This window comes from Eurytemora carolleeae, unplaced genomic scaffold (assembly GCF_000591075.1).
Source record: "Eurytemora carolleeae unplaced genomic scaffold, Eaff_2.0 scaffold79, whole genome shotgun sequence".
Lineage (NCBI taxonomy): Eukaryota > Metazoa > Arthropoda > Copepoda > Calanoida > Temoridae > Eurytemora > Eurytemora carolleeae.
The window spans coordinates 330,394-348,162 of record NW_019396020.1 but is presented as its reverse complement, the minus strand read 5'-3'; the positions used below and the strand labels follow the sequence as shown (position 1 = coordinate 348,162).

Genomic DNA, 17,769 nt, shown 5'->3' with positions numbered 1-17,769 from the left:
TGAGCCTAACTCCGTAAGTCGAACCGAAGATCTTTCAGCTGTCAATCACATGACACAAGCTGTCGTCAGAGTTGGGTTTAAGATTTGGTCTTAAGGTCGGGTTTAAGGAAATACGGCTCAAGCCGAAGCTTTTAAATCGCGGGTTCTGAACACTTTGCTGATTTTTGTTATCAAATGAAAAATTTCAACAATTTTTTCGCTCAATTTATGCTGAAACTTAGTGAGCTCGGGATTAGAAAGTTTTTATGGTTAATATTTTGCCCCTTGGATCCGGGAACCCGCATATTTTTTGCGGATCCGGATCCAGGAAGACAAAACTGCAAACAATCAGTTCTAAATTTATACACGTCAATTAATCCAGAATAATAATAATTGAAATGGCGGTTATTTAACATAAATTTAATATATACCAGTCCAAGATGCTATTCTCAAATAAAGATATGCAAATAAAGAAGAACTAGTTCGGCAACTTAACTGGTCTCACTTGAAAAAATAGATACCACCCCACACTCTTCTATTTTTACTGAAAAAATCGGAATTTAAAAAAAAGAAACGACCCATCAAATAAAAAATAATATAAAATTATCACATAAAGGTTTTATAGTTCACATCACAAGGTTTACGGTTTACAAACTTGGAAAACATTAAGTTCCGAGCTGGATTATACATTTACAAACAAGGAGTTCACATAGTTAGCCCAAATTTCATATTTTTGTATTGGTAATTGGACTGTACAATTTTTTTAAGAGGAAGTTTGGGATCAATAGATAAATACAGCATGTGCACTTGTCAACTTACTAACACTGATGCAATATTAAAACTAAGCACTAAATGCGATCTGAGCTTTAGATCAATAGTTACAAGTGAACAATATATTTTCTAAAATTGCACCATCACCATAAAAACTTGCGGAGGGGGTTGGAGGACTGAAGGAAGTGATATCTTCAGAAAATATATATCTAAATCTTATCATGCTGGTATTGGCAGATCATTGTACTATAGGTCGACTCTAGTTTAGAGAACAGACTTTTCAATCATGATTCGTTCGAATCCAGTCGGAGGTGGATAGCTAAACTGTTCAAACACTGCGTCTAGTATAGCACCTTCATCAACTAAAATAAAAAAGTTATTTTGACACCCAACTAGTAATAATCTAAAAAATGTAAAACATATAGTTTTCACTCTTGAATTAAACAAGTTTATGAAATCCGCGAATCTTCTTCTAGAAGCGATACTAAAGATTTCAAGGCTATCATTATGTTAAGGGTTCCTTGATATCGAAGATATCACTCGCGCAATCTTAAAAACACTTCTGCTATTTATCTATTTTATTTCATGTAACCATTAAAACAAGATACATCACTGATTATTCTTAAAGGGGCAGTTCACTTATTTGGGTAATTTGAAGGTAAACTAAATAGCCTATTAGCTATTCATTGGTATTGCTTTTAAAAGACAGCTGTGACCTGAGAAAAAGCCAATTTATCATTCAGAATTCCGGCGCAAAGGTATGATACCTTGTTTGCAATTACATTTACTCTATTTGATGCTTTTTGTCAGTCATAGATTTTTAAAAATTTAAAAATATCAAATTAAATTGTAGTATATAATAGTAAATTATATAGTTAATTAAATTATTGTAAAATTGTTTATTTTCAAAATATAACTTATTTTTAACATTTAACGGTGTGATAAGTTTGCTCTACTACCCCAGAAATCTCCGCGATTTATTGAAGAGGTGGAATCTAGGAACCGGTTTGTCTGAGAGAGAAAATTGTCTTTGTATAAACGTGTTAATTTGTTAAATCATGTTAATTTCTTGGTAATTCTAAAATCAAAAGTTTTTATATTTTATTATATAAAAATGATGTCATTAAAATATGATAATTTTATATTTTATTGGACTGTTGTTACTGAAAAAATGTTTAAATAGTGTCTATGCAAAGGCATCATACCTTCCCGCTGGAATTCTGAACGATAAATCGGCTTTCTCTCCGGTCATAGCTATCTTTGAAAAGTAAGACTAATACCAATGAATAGCTAATAGGCAAATTAGTTCACCATGAAATTACCCAAATAAGTAAAAATGGTCCCTTCACAGTATTAACGCTCACCATAGAAGACCGGGAAAACGGTTCCTTTGATCCCTAGGACTGGAGTATCCAGGTTTCTACCATTACAGTATATATTGAGCTCAACATGATCGTAGGAGAACCCTAGGATATCTCCTTCCTCTGCTCCAGGACTTATCTTATACTCCTTAAACAAAATAATATCTTCAAACTTCGGAGGATAGAATCGAAATCTTGTTACCGATTGGACTTATTTGGCCTGAAAACTTTATCGATCGTCGCGAGGGCAATTTCTAACTCGACTAACTGGTAATCGGATCTCAAGTTAAAATAAAAGAAGGTTAAAGAAAAGCAAATAAAAATTGGATTTACTAATTACCATCCAATAAATGAAACATCAAAACTTCCCTAATATCAGGAGAGTATAATCTTTTCAAAGGATGGAAGAGGAAAATATAAGTTTCATAACTTTAGAAATCAACATTGATGATTTTCTAAACTTGACAAAAAACAGCTTTTCATGAAAAACTTGACAACTTAAAATTATCTACCTGTTGACCTTTTGTACGAACAAGACCTGAATCTGTAATAGCCCAGGAGCAGTGATCCAACCCAAGATCCTGAAAATATGTTATATAGTTGTATATTTATGGAATAATAAGCATAGTTCAGTATTAGTTTACCTTTTACAATTACATGTTTGACTTGATAAAGCCGATATAAAGTTTTAAAGGGAGTGAACGCAAAATCTGAAAGCATAGAGCCCACAAAAATTCATTTAGTTGCATTATTCACAACTTACTTTATTTAAATCCGCTGAAGGAGTAGCAATCCCTACACTCCATACCCCTCCTTGTTGTATCTTGACCTCCCAGTATGCTTTATCCTGTAGTATAGGAGAGCTACCTCTAGCAGCTCCAGTACCACATAATCTCATCCCGTTCTTCACTACTACAGCTTCCTGGCCCATAGTAGTAGTATCCAGGATAACATCTAGATACATAAATATTGTTCTTAGGATTTCTAGATATATAATATAAACTAGGGATATGTTGTTTGGATATATACTCAGTACATTTGCAGGGGTGTATTTTTCTTAAAAAATCACCCCCCCCCTAAAAAATAATTGTTTTTCCTTAAAAAGTTTGCTTTTTAGTTTTTTATTCACAGAATTGGAGAAAACACAATGATTTTTCGGGGGAAAATAAATTAAGTTTTAGGCTTAAAGTATCAAAATAAATGAAAAAACTTTCTTTTCCCGGTCAATCCACCCCCCCCCCCCCCTACCCTAACGGATTAATTCTTGACAATTTATACCCCTGTGAATTTGCAAGAATATCCGATATCCAGGTATTAACAAGTTCAATTTAACTCTTTTTGGGATATTAATTTTTATTTTAAAATGCATTGCACAACCTAGATATCCATGTAGGATATATACCTGGTATAGGTTGGGAAGCAGGTATATCCGGAGACACAGTCCAATCTCCCTCCCCGTACAGACACCCAGATACTAGGTTTATACACTGACCAAACATTCTCAAATACAGATCTTAACCCAGCTGTCCTCAACAATAAAAATGGCTTTAAATTATCCCGGAGTCTTTAATTGATCCAAAAAATCTATATAATAAAGCTCTTCACTTATATATATGTCTATATATAAATTTGGCTTGTCTGTCTGTTTGTTTGTCTGTCTGTCTGTCTGTCTGTTTGTATCCAATAAACGTCAAAACGGCTAAACCGATCGGGCCCAAATTTTTTGTAAGATATCTAGGGACCCCAGGGAAGGTTTATGAATGATTGAAATTTTAAATATTTGTCTCCATCGAAATTCGATCTTCATTAAATTTTTAAAAATTTTGAAAATCCACGAAATTTTTTGTGAAAATCCGCGAAATATTTTTGTTTTGTTTTACGATGTACACAAGAGAACATGTTCACAATTAATTTAGAAGATGGGCGCAGGCTAGTATATAATATAAATGTAGTGTGATAAAGTATGGTTTTTTTACATCATGTTTGTTTTATTGTATGTATCTATATGTAACATTAATTTGAAAATTAATTTAACATCTCGTGAAAATCCGCGAAACATCTGTGAAAAATTCTCAAACCATTCATACTGATGATTGCATAAAAAGCATGAAACAATTTGTTTATGAATAAAATGTTATAAGAAGATTGTTGCGTTTCAACTGATATATAATATTTATATATGTTAGCTATAACTGACCAAACGACTGGACCAAATTGGCTCAAGTAAAAAAGACTAAAAAATTACATTTTCTAAAACAGATTCTTTTTAAAACTCGTAATAGATTTTTCCAGTGTTTTTCAAATTTAATGAGCTACGCCGGGTTCTTCATTTAGTAGTTAGTACTTCATGAATATAAAAAAAACGTCAAACTAACCTAAAGAACTCAACTATTTAGCCTCCTACATATTTCTTGTTTAGAAATCTGAAAAATAAATTTATCTTGATAAAAGTTGAAGAGCAAGATCTTCGTCATCTTCTAATGAGAGTCCAGTGTCAAGCGCAACATTTTCTTCCTCTAACTTTGCTTTCTTCGGTATTCTCTTCTTTATCACTGTTATCTTGTCCGCCTTCTCCTTCACCTCCGTCTCTCCTTCACTCTCCTCCTCCTCCTCTTCTTCCTTCTCAGACTCTTCACCTCCCTCCTTACCATAGATCTAAAAAAAACGTTGAGATAAAAAATAATAATTTGTTTTCTTTACGCTAGGAAGCCTCGAGAATTGTGTTAAGTTATATATCAATTTCTCGAGACAGGAACATCAGATAGAACTCTTATATGTCTCGATCAACTCCTAAAATGCTGAGGTTTCAGCCTATACCCCCTTTCATTTATCCTTTTTAATAATATGTAAATCCTAGGACATTTAAGATCGTTAATAATTTTTTTTGAAGGGAGAACGTAAGGTAGAAAAGACTAGAAACCCGTTTGAATATACCAAAAATGGATGGCAAATCCGAATGTTTGTATTTTGATAATATCCTGATTCCTGATCCGCATAGAATTAGAACTGATTTAGAATACACTTGTTACCTTATCTGGATCTGGTAACCAAGACAAGTCAACACTCTCTCCACTGTCGCTTTCACCCTCTTCTTCTTCGTCCTCTTCTTCACGTTTTCTTTTCCGAGCCTCCTTCTCCTTTCTTTTCTTTTCCTTCCGCATCTCCTTGTGTCTGGCTCTCTCCGCCTGCTTGTCAAACTTATCCTCCGCTTTAAGAACCTCCTTAGCTCGCTCAATATCAATACCTCCGCCCTCACGATCCAGTGTCTCCGCCTCGTAGAGCCTGCCCTCCTCACTAACCTTCATCTTGGCACTATCCGTCTTCACATCTCCTTCATCATCAAACAAAACCTTACTGTTAGGAATTATGTTCTTCTTCAGCATTCTCTTTGCCATCTGAACCTTGGAGGTTATCCTGTTCTTGTTAAACCTATCAACCTCAGCATCTTCTTCGACATCATCTTCTATCTGAACATTGGTTCGTTTAACTGTGAAGATGTCTTCATCGCTTTCTGCGTCACTGTCAGCATCAGCTGTCAACTGGATCTTCTCACTTGCATTCTTTATATTCTCCATCTCCACACTTTCATCATCTTCCTCTTCATCTTTAGCGACTTCCTTAACATCCTTCTTCTTCCGAGCTTCGATGATTTTCTTCTGTTTGTCTAGAAAGCGAACCCTGGGAGGAGCAGCTAAACCTAGACTCTCCGCAAACTTCTCCGTCTCAAGTTTATGAACATTAAATATATTTTTATTCTTCATAAGGTAGACGGACTTAATATAAGACTGGAAGGCCCTCTGTGCTGATTCTTTAAGGTTCTTGTCACTGGCAAGATGTGCCGCCATTTTCTTCTCGATTTGTTGAAGCTTCGCGGGGTTTATCTGAAACAAAAACAAGCATATTAAGCACACTGTTAAAAAAGATTAACCTATGATATCAATCTAATTTATTTAAGGTTAAAAAAGGCAATACGGTTCAAGACGTTCTCTCTTAATTTTTTCTTCAATTGAGAAAATTAATATGATAGATAGATTGGCAGCGATTTTACCTCAATCTTTGAAATAGGTATTTTATGTGCATTAAGTTGTTTCAGCATTCCCTCCTCCTCCTGCGGTAGTAAAACTAGTAAACTTTCTCCAGCTGTATTATATCTTGCAGTTCGACCAGCCCTAAATATTATCTAGAAATTAGTTCAACTCTTTTAATAAGATTAACTTTCTTTTTTTTCAAGTTACAAAACAAATTAACTTTTCATGCAGATTGGCTTGCAGCAAAGGTACTCGAGTCAACTTTTATGTCTGAATACAATACAATGCACCTTGTAGTGTACAATGAAAAATGTACATATATGTAACTCTTACCTGTGTACATATGTAACTCCGTCCTCCGGACAATCCAACTGTACAACCCAGTCAACAGCAGGGAAATCTAATCCTCTAAAATTAAAACAATGATAGGAAAGAAAAAAAATAGATCGTTTTGACTATTATTATTGTTATGCTCTAATCAGATTATTAGCATTAGAAGGAGATAATTAATTGTCCAATTTTTTCTAATATAGTCTTTATATGTACTGTACAGCTTGCTCTAGTTGTTTAAAGTCGGTCCTGCACTTTTAATGAACCTAAGATTCAAACACTCGATTCATTAACGGTTACACATTAAACAAATCCGGGCTGAAAACCCACCTCTCAGTCAGGACTTGAAACTCCAAGCTGTAGAGTGGAGCCTAAAGCTTTCCCTAACACTCATGATTTGATTTGATTTGAACCTAAGATTTCAGTGGCATGCATGCATATCGTAAAGATTTCAAATAGGTTACAGGAGAGTGGGGGGCTATAATATTTAGGTAATAACTAAATAATTGGGTACTTGCCATTAAGAAAAAGTCTTTAAAGGGGAGAATCCTTTCCAAATTTTCTACCTGGCAGCAATATCTGTAGCGAAAAGAACAGCTGATTCCTTTCCACAAAACTGATCGTAGATTGCCATCCTTTTCAACTGATGTAGTGTTCCGTACAGAGCTAGAACAGACAACCCAGGTCTTAATCTAGATACAACAAATAAGAAATGTTATCATTTTAGTAATTTTTTTTCATGTCTGATTATGATAGATTTAAGTAAACACTAGCTAAACTGCCCGGCGTTGCCCGTGAAACTTGAGAATTACGGTTGAAATAAATTCGAAATTTCGAATTTAAAAAAGTCCAATGAGGTCCTTTAACAAATTTCAGCCAACTAGGACCAGCTGGTTGGCCAGCTATAGCTAACTTATATATGAGCGAAGAGCTTTATTATATATCTTATAAATATTGACGTTAAGAAACAACTATTTACCTGCAAAATATTTCATAGATATATTTAACTTGTTTACAACTCTGCATAAACACGAGGATCTTCTTCTTCTTGTGATTCTTCAAGAAAGACCACAAAATATTTATCTGAAACAGAATAAAAATCTAACTTAGGTATTTCTTTTAGAACCCACTAATCCTTAGCTTTCATGGTCTCACTGATTAAGTGAAATCATTATGGTCGGATATTTGAAATTTATTTAGTGAATATTGAATGTTATAAATATTTACGGCCTCGTCAAAATCTGACAATTCACGTATAGAGATTTTGAAAATTTTTAGAGAAGTGTGAAGCTACTCAGTTATGATGTACTGATGTAAATCATCCTTGTTGAGCGTTCAATCGGAACTTTTATGATAAATCAACAATTTTGGTAGTTTCCTTAAACAAGATTCTTTGAGCAACTTAAAGCTGTATGTCTATTAAGCCTATTTCTGAAAATTTTCAAGTTGTCTTCTTATCATTACCTTGTTTTGTAGATCTGTAACAATGTAGGATTGAGTAAGATTATCTGGGGTTGTATGATCTGAGTTTTCATGTACAGATACGTAAACAGGGTTCTCTAGACTCAACCTTGCCAGGTCAGTTACACTCCTTAACACCAGCTTTTATCAGATTTTTAGTTAATAATCACCTTCGATTTGAACCAGATTTTTTGGCCCGGACAGTTTAAAGATAATAATATAATCTTTATATAACTATTTTTGTGTTAATTGCTGCGATTTATAATAACTAGGCTTTTATCTATTATTTCAACTTTTATTTGTGGCTTTATCTGTGAGCATTTTCTCTTTGTACACTGTACAGTATATAAAAAAAAGTTTGCGGATTTCATAATATTTTTTCGCGTATTATCAAAATTTTAAAATATAAAACTTTTAAACAAAAATATTTTAAATTTGGATCATCCATAAACCTACCATGGGGTCACGTGAGGTCCCACACAAAATTTAGGCCCGGTCGGTTCAGCCGTTTTGAAATTTATTAGATACAAACGGACAGACAGACAGACAAGCAAAATATATACATATAGTCATCAGTTTGAATTTAAGACTTTAAGCCTATATAAATAAGTCTATTAAAAGAAAATAGCCTTTTAACGCCTAAATATTTAAAATTAAAATCAAATCCCATTCCTTCTCCTAATCAATTCCTTTCCTTTAGCAAATCCTAATCTTGATCCAATCAAACTCCTAACCCAAACTAATCCTAATCTTGATCCAACCATACTCATAACCCTAACTAATCCTAATCCTGATCCAATCATACTCCTAACCCTAACTAATCCTAATCCTGATCCTATCATAATCCTAACCCTAACTAATCCTAATCCTGATCCAATCATACTCCTAACCCTAACTAATCCTAATCCTGATTCAATCTTACTTCTGACCCTAACTAATCCTAAGCCTGATACAATCATACTCCTAACCCTCACTAATCCTAATCCTGATTCAATCATAATCCTAACCCTCACTAATCTTAATCCTGATCCAATCATACTCCTAACAACTAATCCTAATCCTGATCCAATCATACTCCTAACCCTCACTATCCTAATCCTGATCCAATCATACTCCTAACCCTCACTAATCCTAATCCTGATCCAATCATACTCCTAGCCCTAACTAATTCTAATCCTGATACAATCATACTCCTAACCCTAACTAATCCTAATCCTGATCCTATCGCATCCTAACCCTAACTAATCCTAATCCTGATCCAATCATACTCCTAACCCTAACTAATCCTAATCCTGATCCAATCATACTCCTAGCCCTAACTAATCCTAATCCTGATCCAATCATACTTCTAACCCTAACTAATCCTAATCCTGATAAAATCATACTCCTAACCCTCACTAATCCTAATCCTGATCCAATCATAATCCTAACCCTCACTAATCATAATCCTAACCCTCACTAATCCTAATCCTGATCCAATCATACTCCTAACAATTAATCCTAATCCTGATCCAATCATACTCCTAACCCTCACTATCCTAATCCTGATCCAATCATACTCCTAACCCTCACTAATCCTAATCCTAATCCTGATCCAATCATACTCCTAGCCCTAACTAATCCTAATCCTGATACAATCATACTCCTAACCCTGACTAATCCTAATCCTGATCCAATCATACTCCTAACCCTCACTAATCTTAATCCTGATCCAATCATACTCCTAGCCCTAACTAATCCTAATCCTGATACAATTATACTCCTAACCCTAACTAATCCTAGTTGTAATTCTAACCTGGTTTGTGTTGCTGAGAAGAGTAAACTTTGTCTCTGTGCCGGTAAACCATCAATGATTGAGTTCATGGCTTGTTGAAATCCTAGATCCAGGCATCTAAATAAATTCAAAAGGTTCAAAGATTGAGAGAGAAAATTTTATGAAAAATGTAGAAAATATGGTAGGGTATTTGACCCCCACCCCACCCACAAATTATTTATGCAACCTCGCGTGACTATTTATTCATCTTATCTAACCTGGATAGGTTACTAAGAAATATTTGAAGGGTGGGGGTGTCGCCACAACGTCCGTAGCAACAGTACTGAACCCAATTAAGTTTAGTATTATTTAAGCAAAATTACAAGGTTATAAATGTTAATTTTTTATAAAAGGATTTTCTTTATTACCTATCCGCTTCGTCTAGAACTAGAATCTGAAGATTGTCCATGTTGAATGCTGGATTCTCGTCTAAATGCTGCAGAAGCCTGAACAATTTCAAGTAAAAAATATTTTCAAGTAAAAATATTTTCAAGTAAAAATGAAAAAAAACTCCAAGGGCACAACAAATTTACTGAAAGGAACTGTATGTAGACTTAATTTTAAGTGACCCACCATTTTAAAAGAGGCATGTTCGATTTTCAAACCTTTGAATGATCAAGTACTTACTAAAGAGTTATCCTTATACTATCCAAAGAAACGCTTGTAATTGTTGATTTATCACGGAGTTACAGAAAATAAATATTTTCCTTAAATTTGTTGAATCCCGCGTAATATTCAGGATTTTGAGAGGAAAAGTGAACTTGTGAAGTCATTTCTCAAGGTTCATTACACTTTAGTTTTCCATCGCATAAAACGATAAAATACGTATTTCTCTACCGTCGATGTCCAGACAATCGGACATGCCAGTGTATAAATAGGGGGAAACTGAAAACTACAGTGTGTCTCTGAAAAAGTGAGTTTAGGCTTTTTAGACTACTAAACATCGTTTAAATGTGCAGGTACAATTTTCACAAATGGGGGGGGGGGGAACGTCGATTAAAATTTTTCTCTAAAATGCCGTGTTAACCTTCAAAAGCGGACCTAATATGCTAAAATGTGCTCGGTTTTGTACATAAAAGAAGTACTTTTAACACAAAACAATGATGTTTAGTGGGCCGTAATACACATTTTTCGGAGACACCTTGTATGTCTAGAGTATTTTAGAGTTTAAGATGTAAAATTTACTTAACAACGGATGAATACTGTAGATTCTTGGTCAAAAAGATATTTTAAAGCCATTTTCGACATCTGTCACGTGATTACGCTGCTTGTCTCTTGACTAAGAAGTTAAATCTAATATTAAATGTTCCTTGTTTACCTGCCCGGGGTACAGACCACAATATTACAACCCTGCAATCGTTTCCATTCAAACTTTAGATCCTTCCCTCCTATGACGAGACCAGCACTGATAGCATGGAATTTTCCGACCTTTCTCAGGGCTTCAAATATCTAAACAAATAACAGATCTTCAACCTTTCCTGTGGAGGGGCTTAAAGTGGGAGTAATCAACTTTCTTCAGAGTTATTTTTTGGTTTGAAAAACAATCACTCCACAGCACAGGAGGAGGAATAATAATTTCCTCCCTCCCTCTCAGAATTGAAAAAGGTTGGAAAAGTTTAACATTGTAGATAAAGATTAGAATCATAAATATAATAACAAATCTGGAGGAGAAAAATTAAAAATTCGTTGTAACAAAGTAAAGTTTTTTCATCCTTTTTTAAAACATTTGTTAATTTTCCTTTAAATAAATATTTATTTTCCCAATTTCAGCGAATAAAACCATGAAAAAAACATCGAACTTCTGAAAAAAAGGGGGAAAATTATTTTTACAGAAAATAAACATCCCTGAACTAATCTAGAAGCAATATTCTTATTTGATCCTAGGAAGAACGCGAACCCTCCCATCAAGTTCACATAATGTACAATCCACCTTCCTTGATTACCTGGTATGCTAGTTCTCTAGTAGGAGTAATGATCAGGGCACCAACACCATCTGTTCTACTCCACTGTTCAGTATACAGTTTCTCTAGATCAACCATTCGTTCAATCCGTCATAAAATTTATTTACCAATATGTTAACCAATCGAGAAGGAACTTGACAAAAATTCTTTCAGTTTGATGAAATATAAATATAAAATATAACATATTCCTTTGCAATATTCGGGTGGTTGGGTAAAAGGTAAAAGAACCCGTTTTCCAGTTTTGGNCCCCGATAAAAACCATAAGCCGCCCCTGAGTAGCAAATTATTAAATTTAAATGATTGCACTGACCTATTATCGGAATTATAAAAGCTAGTGTTTTTCCAGATCCAGTTTTAGCAGCACCAAGAATATCAAGACCTCGTAAAGCCAATCCTGTAATTTAAGTTAATGAGAAAAAGGGTTTAAACGATATATCCTAAACCTTTGAAGCGTAGGGCTTATACCCTTTAAATATTACTCGTTTTAAACAATAAATATTTATCGAGTCATATTCTAGTTCGAAAAATGTAAATCTTTACGCTTAAATGTCCCTTAAATATTTCATTTAAGGGACTGTAAGCGTAAATTTAAGTGACCCTCCTTGGAAAGATGGCAATGACCGATTTACAGCGGTACTTTTAAAAGCTTTGACTCGAATAGGATTTAGTAATCGATATTTTTGTTTCCTTGAATTGTTTATTTTTATTTGCGGGTTTTCTGCGAAAGTGTCCAAGCACATTTCTTGCTTTTAAAAAGCAGTGGAGAAATTTTCAGAATTTAACTCTTTCCCGCGTCAGAAAAACGATTCAGGTTTCAAGGGCTTTAAATTGAGCATTGCCATATTTGATTGGAGGGTCACTACCTTCCTTTAAGGAATAACAGTTTCCTTAATAAAATGCATACCCATGGTAGTGGTTATATTTTACCTATTGATTCTCGTTGAATCTCTGTCGGTTTATCGAATCCAGCTTCTTTCAACCCTTTCAGGGTCTCTTTACTCAGAGGAAACTCACTAGATAGAACAGTAAAATATTAGATATTAAAGAAACAAGGAAAAGAACGCAAAAGATATAAAAAGTTGTGAGTAATCCATAATAAACATTTTGCAAACAAAAGGACTGAGGAACAGACCTGAAAGTTTTTATAGTTTTTGTGTCAATTTCTTCATATCTTGATGTTAGTTTGTTTATATTCTCCTTCATTGTATCTATCTTCTTCACTTTCTTCTTCTCCTCTTTCTTAGGATGAGAAAATTTCTTGTGTTTGAATTTTTTATTCTTAAACTTGTCTTTCTTCTCCATTTCTTCTGAAACATTGAGATTTCCGAGCTTCGATTTGTGCTGTTGGTTTTATGACAGGTTTAAGTATATATTTTCCAATATAATTTTTAAACAATTTATGTAGAGAAATAATATTTTTGATCGAGGTAAGGATGTATCATAAAGTATCTTATTTTCAAGCTTCCCATAACTTGTCAACCAAAACAATTTTTAATTTGATGGAATATTTCTAAATCCATAAAAAAAAAATTTCCCCTGAAATTAATCTTCCAAGAAGTGATACAATAAAATTGATTGATTGATTAATATTTAGAAGACAAGAGGGTCTGTCTGCAGTATAAATCTGTGGTTGGAAGTCACTAGTCAGTTAAACCAGGAACAGTTCTCAGCGAACAAAAATATCCGTGTTTCTAAAGCTTGACTTGTCCCTAAAACAAACAAAAAATGTCACAAATAAAGATCATTTAGATAGTTCAGTTTTTAGTGCAACAAACCTCCCAGATAAAATGTATATTTTATATCTATCTAAACCTGGAAACATGCGGTTAAATTCGTAGCAATGTGCAAAATCATCAGAAACCTGATAACGGAATAAAAACCACCCTAATTCCCTCAAAGATAACGGTCATTTAGAAGATTTTGTTTTAAGAAAATAATAAAATTGTCAATAATTATTACAACATTCGTTAATTTGAAGTTTAAGAGATTATAATTTGAAGTTTAAGAGATTATAATTTGAAGTTTAAGAGATTATAATTTGTAGTTTAAGAGATTAATCAAACAAACAAAAGAAAATAAAAAAAAACTCGGAAATGAGTTTTATGATTCGAAGTTATAACATGGTTATTAGTTAAAATAAAAATTTCCAAATCTAATCTAATGCTGTTATATACCGTCACCAGAAGTTCAGAACATTTACTTCGTATAAATGAACTATTATTATTTTCAACAGACAACCCATCAATCAATAAAGTAGGGGTCGACGCTCCACGCCAAGTGTATATAAAGTGGAAACGGATATCCCAAAAAATCTCATTTTTTCCTAGCTTTATGTTTTGTTTGATTCTTAAAAACTTAAACAACTTTGAAATTTTATTTCTTTTAATTTTTACAAATCGAGTTTCAACTCCCTCGAAACCATTTAATTTTGATGTGGATCCGATCCTGGATCCGCAGTGGAAAAAATGGATCCGGATCTATACTACATCTACAATCAGGACTAATATTACAGGGATGGGTACGTCCAAGTGTTAAATCAACTAGACTTTTTTTTCACAAATAAAATTTTAGACTGATTCTAGTGAGTGAATAATTTTTCATACGTTTTATTATTATCGTGCAAACAAAGCAAACCAAAGCACCCAAAACGGATTTTAGTTATAACACGGAAAAATGAAAAATCAAAAGTGCAAAATCACGTATTTTTCTTTACCGTTAATTATGTCTTCCCCCGGCCAATGGTTTCAAGTTCCCTGTAATTAAACGTATTTCAAATATCTCATAAATATCAAGATTCATAATTGGTCTCATGTTCTTTAAAGGGTCTACACAAATAAAAAAGTACGTCCCCGAACCCACCCCCCTTAAAACCCAATTCGCCTTTTCTAGGATTTTATTTACATCATGTATCACCTTTCCCTTTATTGAAATGCTGCTTCGCTTGCAAATACAAAAAAAAACATTGAAAACAGTGAAGTAAGAAAAATATTAAAGCTAAAAGTGTAAAAAAATAAGAAGTGAAATTTAATTTGATAGAAAATAAAATTACTGGAACACAAAACCCCACACTACAGTTTGTAAAAGCAGGCTTACTTGATGCTATCGTTGTGCGCTTTGTATTCTATAGCTGTCCCCTGGGGTAAGTTGAGTACCCGACGGAATGTATCCCGGATACGGTTCGTTACAGCCGTATCACTAGCTGTTCGGTTCCAAATAGAGATTATATCTTCTTGGAATCTAAAACATTTCTTTGTTTAATCTTTAATCAATAGTGTTTGATCTAAAAAGACTGCCAATTAGAAAATCACATTTAATTAAGTTTTGTAAAGCTATCCCTCCGAACCTGAAATGAAACCTGAAATTGATATTCTAGTTGTTCTCTCTTTAAGTTAATTTGAATAAAAACTTTTTCATCTGAAGGTTTGATAACGTTTACAAATTTGTGAAAACAAGGTTTACTGTGACTTATTAGATTTCCTATGTTTTGGGTTTGGGATTGTTTACTTTTCTTGGAAATAACGTTCCATCGTACAGGGGTGAATATTTTCTTAAAAATACTTTTTTCCACCCACTCTCAGACAAATCATATTTTGTTTCAAGATTTTATTTGCTGAATTTGGGAAAATAAATTAATTTTTGTGTAAAAAGAATTGATAAAGATGAAAAAAATGCCTTTTGATGTCCGATTTTTTCGTTAGAGGAATAATTCTCAAAAAAAATCGCTTTAACACTGAGGCCCGAGTAAAGTAATTAAGACCTGACGGATACAACTGCTCCACAAATCTCCTCTCCGACCATGAACTGTTCTCCAAGCATCGCCAGAACAAGGTTTTCCCAACACCGAGAGCTCAGGCCTTTCCTGAACATAGAAAATATATCAAGGGTCATAATAAAAATGACATCATTAATAAAAATACTCCAAACATTAATAGCAATTAGGCACAAAGATATTGACTTAGACTAAATTAAATTGACTAATAAAGTAAGATTAATTTTATTTATGTTGCTTAAAAATAGGTCAACCATATCAACAATATTATATATACACACTTTTCCTAACAGATCAATGATCATATCAACAGATCTAACAAAAATATTAAACCAACAACTACTTAAGTCAAGATAAAAAACTACCCAATGCGGTACGGCGAATGTCACCACAATTTAATTTAAGAAATGCTCGTGGCAGATCCCCAATGTGGAATACCCAGACCGCCATCGGTCCAAAACCCATTCGATCCGGCACCCTGATATACGCGACTAAGTCTAACAATAATAGCTTAAGCATATTTACCTAAGTCTAACAATCCACTTTCCCCCGCATTTATTAGCATCATCCTCCCACATTGGTTTTATACCACTTTTGAACAGATGGAAGTCTGAGTGAGAAGAAAGTTCTCCAGGTCTCACTAGATGACTGTATATACGCCAATACTGTTCTACAGATCCGAACCTAAATCAATCAATCAATTCAACCAGTCAATAATCAATCAACCAACCAACCAATTAACCAATCATCAGTCAATCAACCAACCAACCAACCAACCAACCAACCAACCAACCAACCAACCAACCAACCAACCAATCAACAAATCTACCAATTGGAGACTCATTTGATTTTCTTCAAACAAATAAATCTGCCACATTTTATCAGATTAAAATATTCTATTTGATCAAATATGAAATTGATGCATTTATAATTCAACATGAATTACATTTTTTTGTTTGTTTATTTTTTTTATTGACTTTATAATTATATTCCCTCTTCTCTGTTGACAAATATTACCTTCCGATAAGTTTTAAATTTAGATGGAAATTAAGGGACTGTTTCCCTGATCCTCTTCTACTGTACCACAAGCAGTATTGAGATTGTAGCTTGTGTTCCCCTTCAGGTACATCTACAGGGGTGAAGCACTAAACACAGAGTAAACAATTAAGATACAATGATGATATGATCTATAAAAAGTTTATCATTACACCGGAACCCCTCAGTAACCTCCCCTCCCTCCCTTACAACAAATTAGTCCCCAATAATGTTGTCATCTTCTAGGAAAATAAATGATTTTGATCGGATGTTTAAAAATATTGTGGGATAAGTAAGGAATAAGATTCATGAAGTATCATTTTTATAACATCAATTCCAATAGGACCGATATTAATCTTCAAGAACTACTCTAATTCCACTTTATTCATCTTTCGGTAATTTCCTAGAGAACGATTTTTGGACCCCCCTCCCCCCTCCTATCAATTTTGTACATGGGTCTGACAAGAAGTGTCTTAACTTAACCTAACCCGTGGCCGCAGCGCTCGGCCCCCTAGCCTGTCCTAGCCGCAGCGCTCGGCCCAGAAAGTGTCTTAACTAACCTAACGGCCGTGGCCGCAGCGCTCGGCCCTTTAGCCCATCCTAGCCGCAGCGCTCGGCCCAGAAAGTGTCTGAACCTAACCTAACCCTAAATAACAAAAAAAAATAATAATAAATTTGCTGAAAAATAAATGTCATGTACAAAATTGATAGGAGGGGGGAGGGGGGTGGGTCCAAAAATCGTTCACTAGGACAGACCCCATCTTTCTTCGGAAAGGATATTACTTGCTTTTTTAATTAAATAAAAAGGTATGATATTTGACTGAGGACTATAAACCTGATTGTCAATCTCCAGATTGTTGTTTGGAGTTTCCTCCTCGCTGTCATCACTACACAAGCTAAAATATTCAAGAAAATGTAAACTATAACAGGGTTTAAAATTGTGTTAATTAATTTAGTTATCATCATTGGTATCCCATAAATGTTTGAGAAATACAATTTATGACTTCAAAAAAGTTAATTAAGAATTAGGAATATACTTATACAAGCCCAATAAGTACGCGATTTAGAGTTACAAAAAAACAAAGAGAAATATTCTTTTATTTATCTTTATTGGGAGATGTTAACAATTTTAAAAATGAATTAAAGCTTCTTATTAATATACTTACTGGTAGTATTTGTTGGAAGATATACTGGACATTTTATCAATAATTGGCGCAATCTTTACTGATTATTTAAACTGGTTTTAAATTCTCAATAATCC

General features: G+C 33.8%; 3 protein-coding genes across 4 annotated transcripts; all 3 read right to left on the bottom strand.

The window, feature by feature from the left end:
• Positions 1 to 499: 499 nt before the first annotated feature.
• Positions 500 to 4,536, bottom strand: LOC111699707 (SPRY domain-containing protein 7). Its single transcript, XM_023470796.1, has 6 exons — positions 4,487 to 4,536; positions 3,514 to 3,644; positions 2,875 to 3,065; positions 2,624 to 2,692; positions 2,115 to 2,259; positions 500 to 1,112 (listed from the first exon to the last, which is right to left on the bottom strand). Exons 2-6 carry the CDS (start codon positions 3,608 to 3,610, stop codon positions 1,015 to 1,017), a joined length of 600 nt encoding a protein of 199 aa, XP_023326564.1. The 5' UTR covers positions 3,611 to 3,644; positions 4,487 to 4,536; the 3' UTR covers positions 500 to 1,014.
• LOC111714518 (probable ATP-dependent RNA helicase DDX10) lies at positions 4,534 to 13,027 on the bottom strand. Its single transcript, XM_023493082.1, has 14 exons — positions 12,837 to 13,027; positions 12,632 to 12,717; positions 12,015 to 12,098; positions 11,687 to 11,769; positions 11,062 to 11,192; positions 10,112 to 10,189; positions 9,726 to 9,821; positions 7,934 to 8,060; positions 7,449 to 7,552; positions 7,036 to 7,161; positions 6,473 to 6,547; positions 6,160 to 6,280; positions 5,141 to 5,992; positions 4,534 to 4,766 (listed from the first exon to the last, which is right to left on the bottom strand). Exons 1-14 carry the CDS (start codon positions 13,004 to 13,006, stop codon positions 4,548 to 4,550), a joined length of 2,352 nt encoding a protein of 783 aa, XP_023348850.1. The 5' UTR covers positions 13,007 to 13,027; the 3' UTR covers positions 4,534 to 4,547.
• Positions 13,010 to 17,769, bottom strand: LOC111698286 (eukaryotic translation initiation factor 4E type 2). 2 transcript variants are annotated; one of them, XM_023469701.1, is made up of 8 exons: positions 17,675 to 17,769; positions 17,344 to 17,404; positions 16,491 to 16,618; positions 15,999 to 16,157; positions 15,462 to 15,563; positions 14,798 to 14,941; positions 14,418 to 14,457; positions 13,010 to 13,413 (listed from the first exon to the last, which is right to left on the bottom strand). In XM_023469701.1, the coding sequence occupies exons 1-7, from the start codon at positions 17,704 to 17,706 to the stop codon at positions 14,424 to 14,426; spliced, it is 660 nt and encodes a 219-aa protein (XP_023325469.1). In that variant the 5' UTR covers positions 17,707 to 17,769; the 3' UTR covers positions 13,010 to 13,413; positions 14,418 to 14,423. The 2 variants fall into 2 exon arrangements, with proteins under 2 accessions (XP_023325469.1, XP_023324711.1); XM_023468943.1 differs by lacking the exon at positions 14,418 to 14,457.

What these genes read in the sequence shown, in the direction of transcription:
- LOC111699707 (XM_023470796.1), bottom strand. Translation starts at nt 3,610, where the DNA reads ATGTTTGGTCAGTGTATAAACCTAGTATCTGGGTGTCTGTACGGGGAG. An exon ending in TTCGTACAAAAGGTCAACAG is followed by an intron (nt 2,260 to 2,623) that starts GTAGATAATTTT and finishes ATTTTGTTTAAG; the next exon opens with GAGTATAAGATAAGTCCTGG. An exon ending in CGTTTTCCCGGTCTTCTATG is followed by an intron (nt 1,113 to 2,114) that starts GTGAGCGTTAAT and finishes TTTTTATTTTAG; the next exon opens with TTGATGAAGGTGCTATACTA.
- LOC111698286 (XM_023468943.1), bottom strand. Translation starts at nt 17,706, where the DNA reads ATGTCCAGTATATCTTCCAACAAATACTACCA. An exon ending in AATTTAAAACTTATCGGAAG is followed by an intron (nt 16,158 to 16,490) that starts GTAATATTTGTC and finishes TGATTGATTTAG; the next exon opens with GTTCGGATCTGTAGAACAGT. An exon ending in AAGTGGATTGTTAGACTTAG is followed by an intron (nt 15,564 to 15,998) that starts GTAAATATGCTT and finishes TTCTATGTTCAG; the next exon opens with GAAAGGCCTGAGCTCTCGGT.
- LOC111714518 (XM_023493082.1), bottom strand. Translation starts at nt 13,006, where the DNA reads ATGGAGAAGAAAGACAAGTTTAAGAATAAAAAATTCAAACACAAGAAA. An exon ending in GTTCTAGACGAAGCGGATAG is followed by an intron (nt 9,822 to 10,111) that starts GTAATAAAGAAA and finishes GAATTTATTTAG; the next exon opens with ATGCCTGGATCTAGGATTTC. An exon ending in TTCTCAGCAACACAAACCAG is followed by an intron (nt 8,061 to 9,725) that starts GTTAGAATTACA and finishes GCTGGTGTTAAG; the next exon opens with GAGTGTAACTGACCTGGCAA.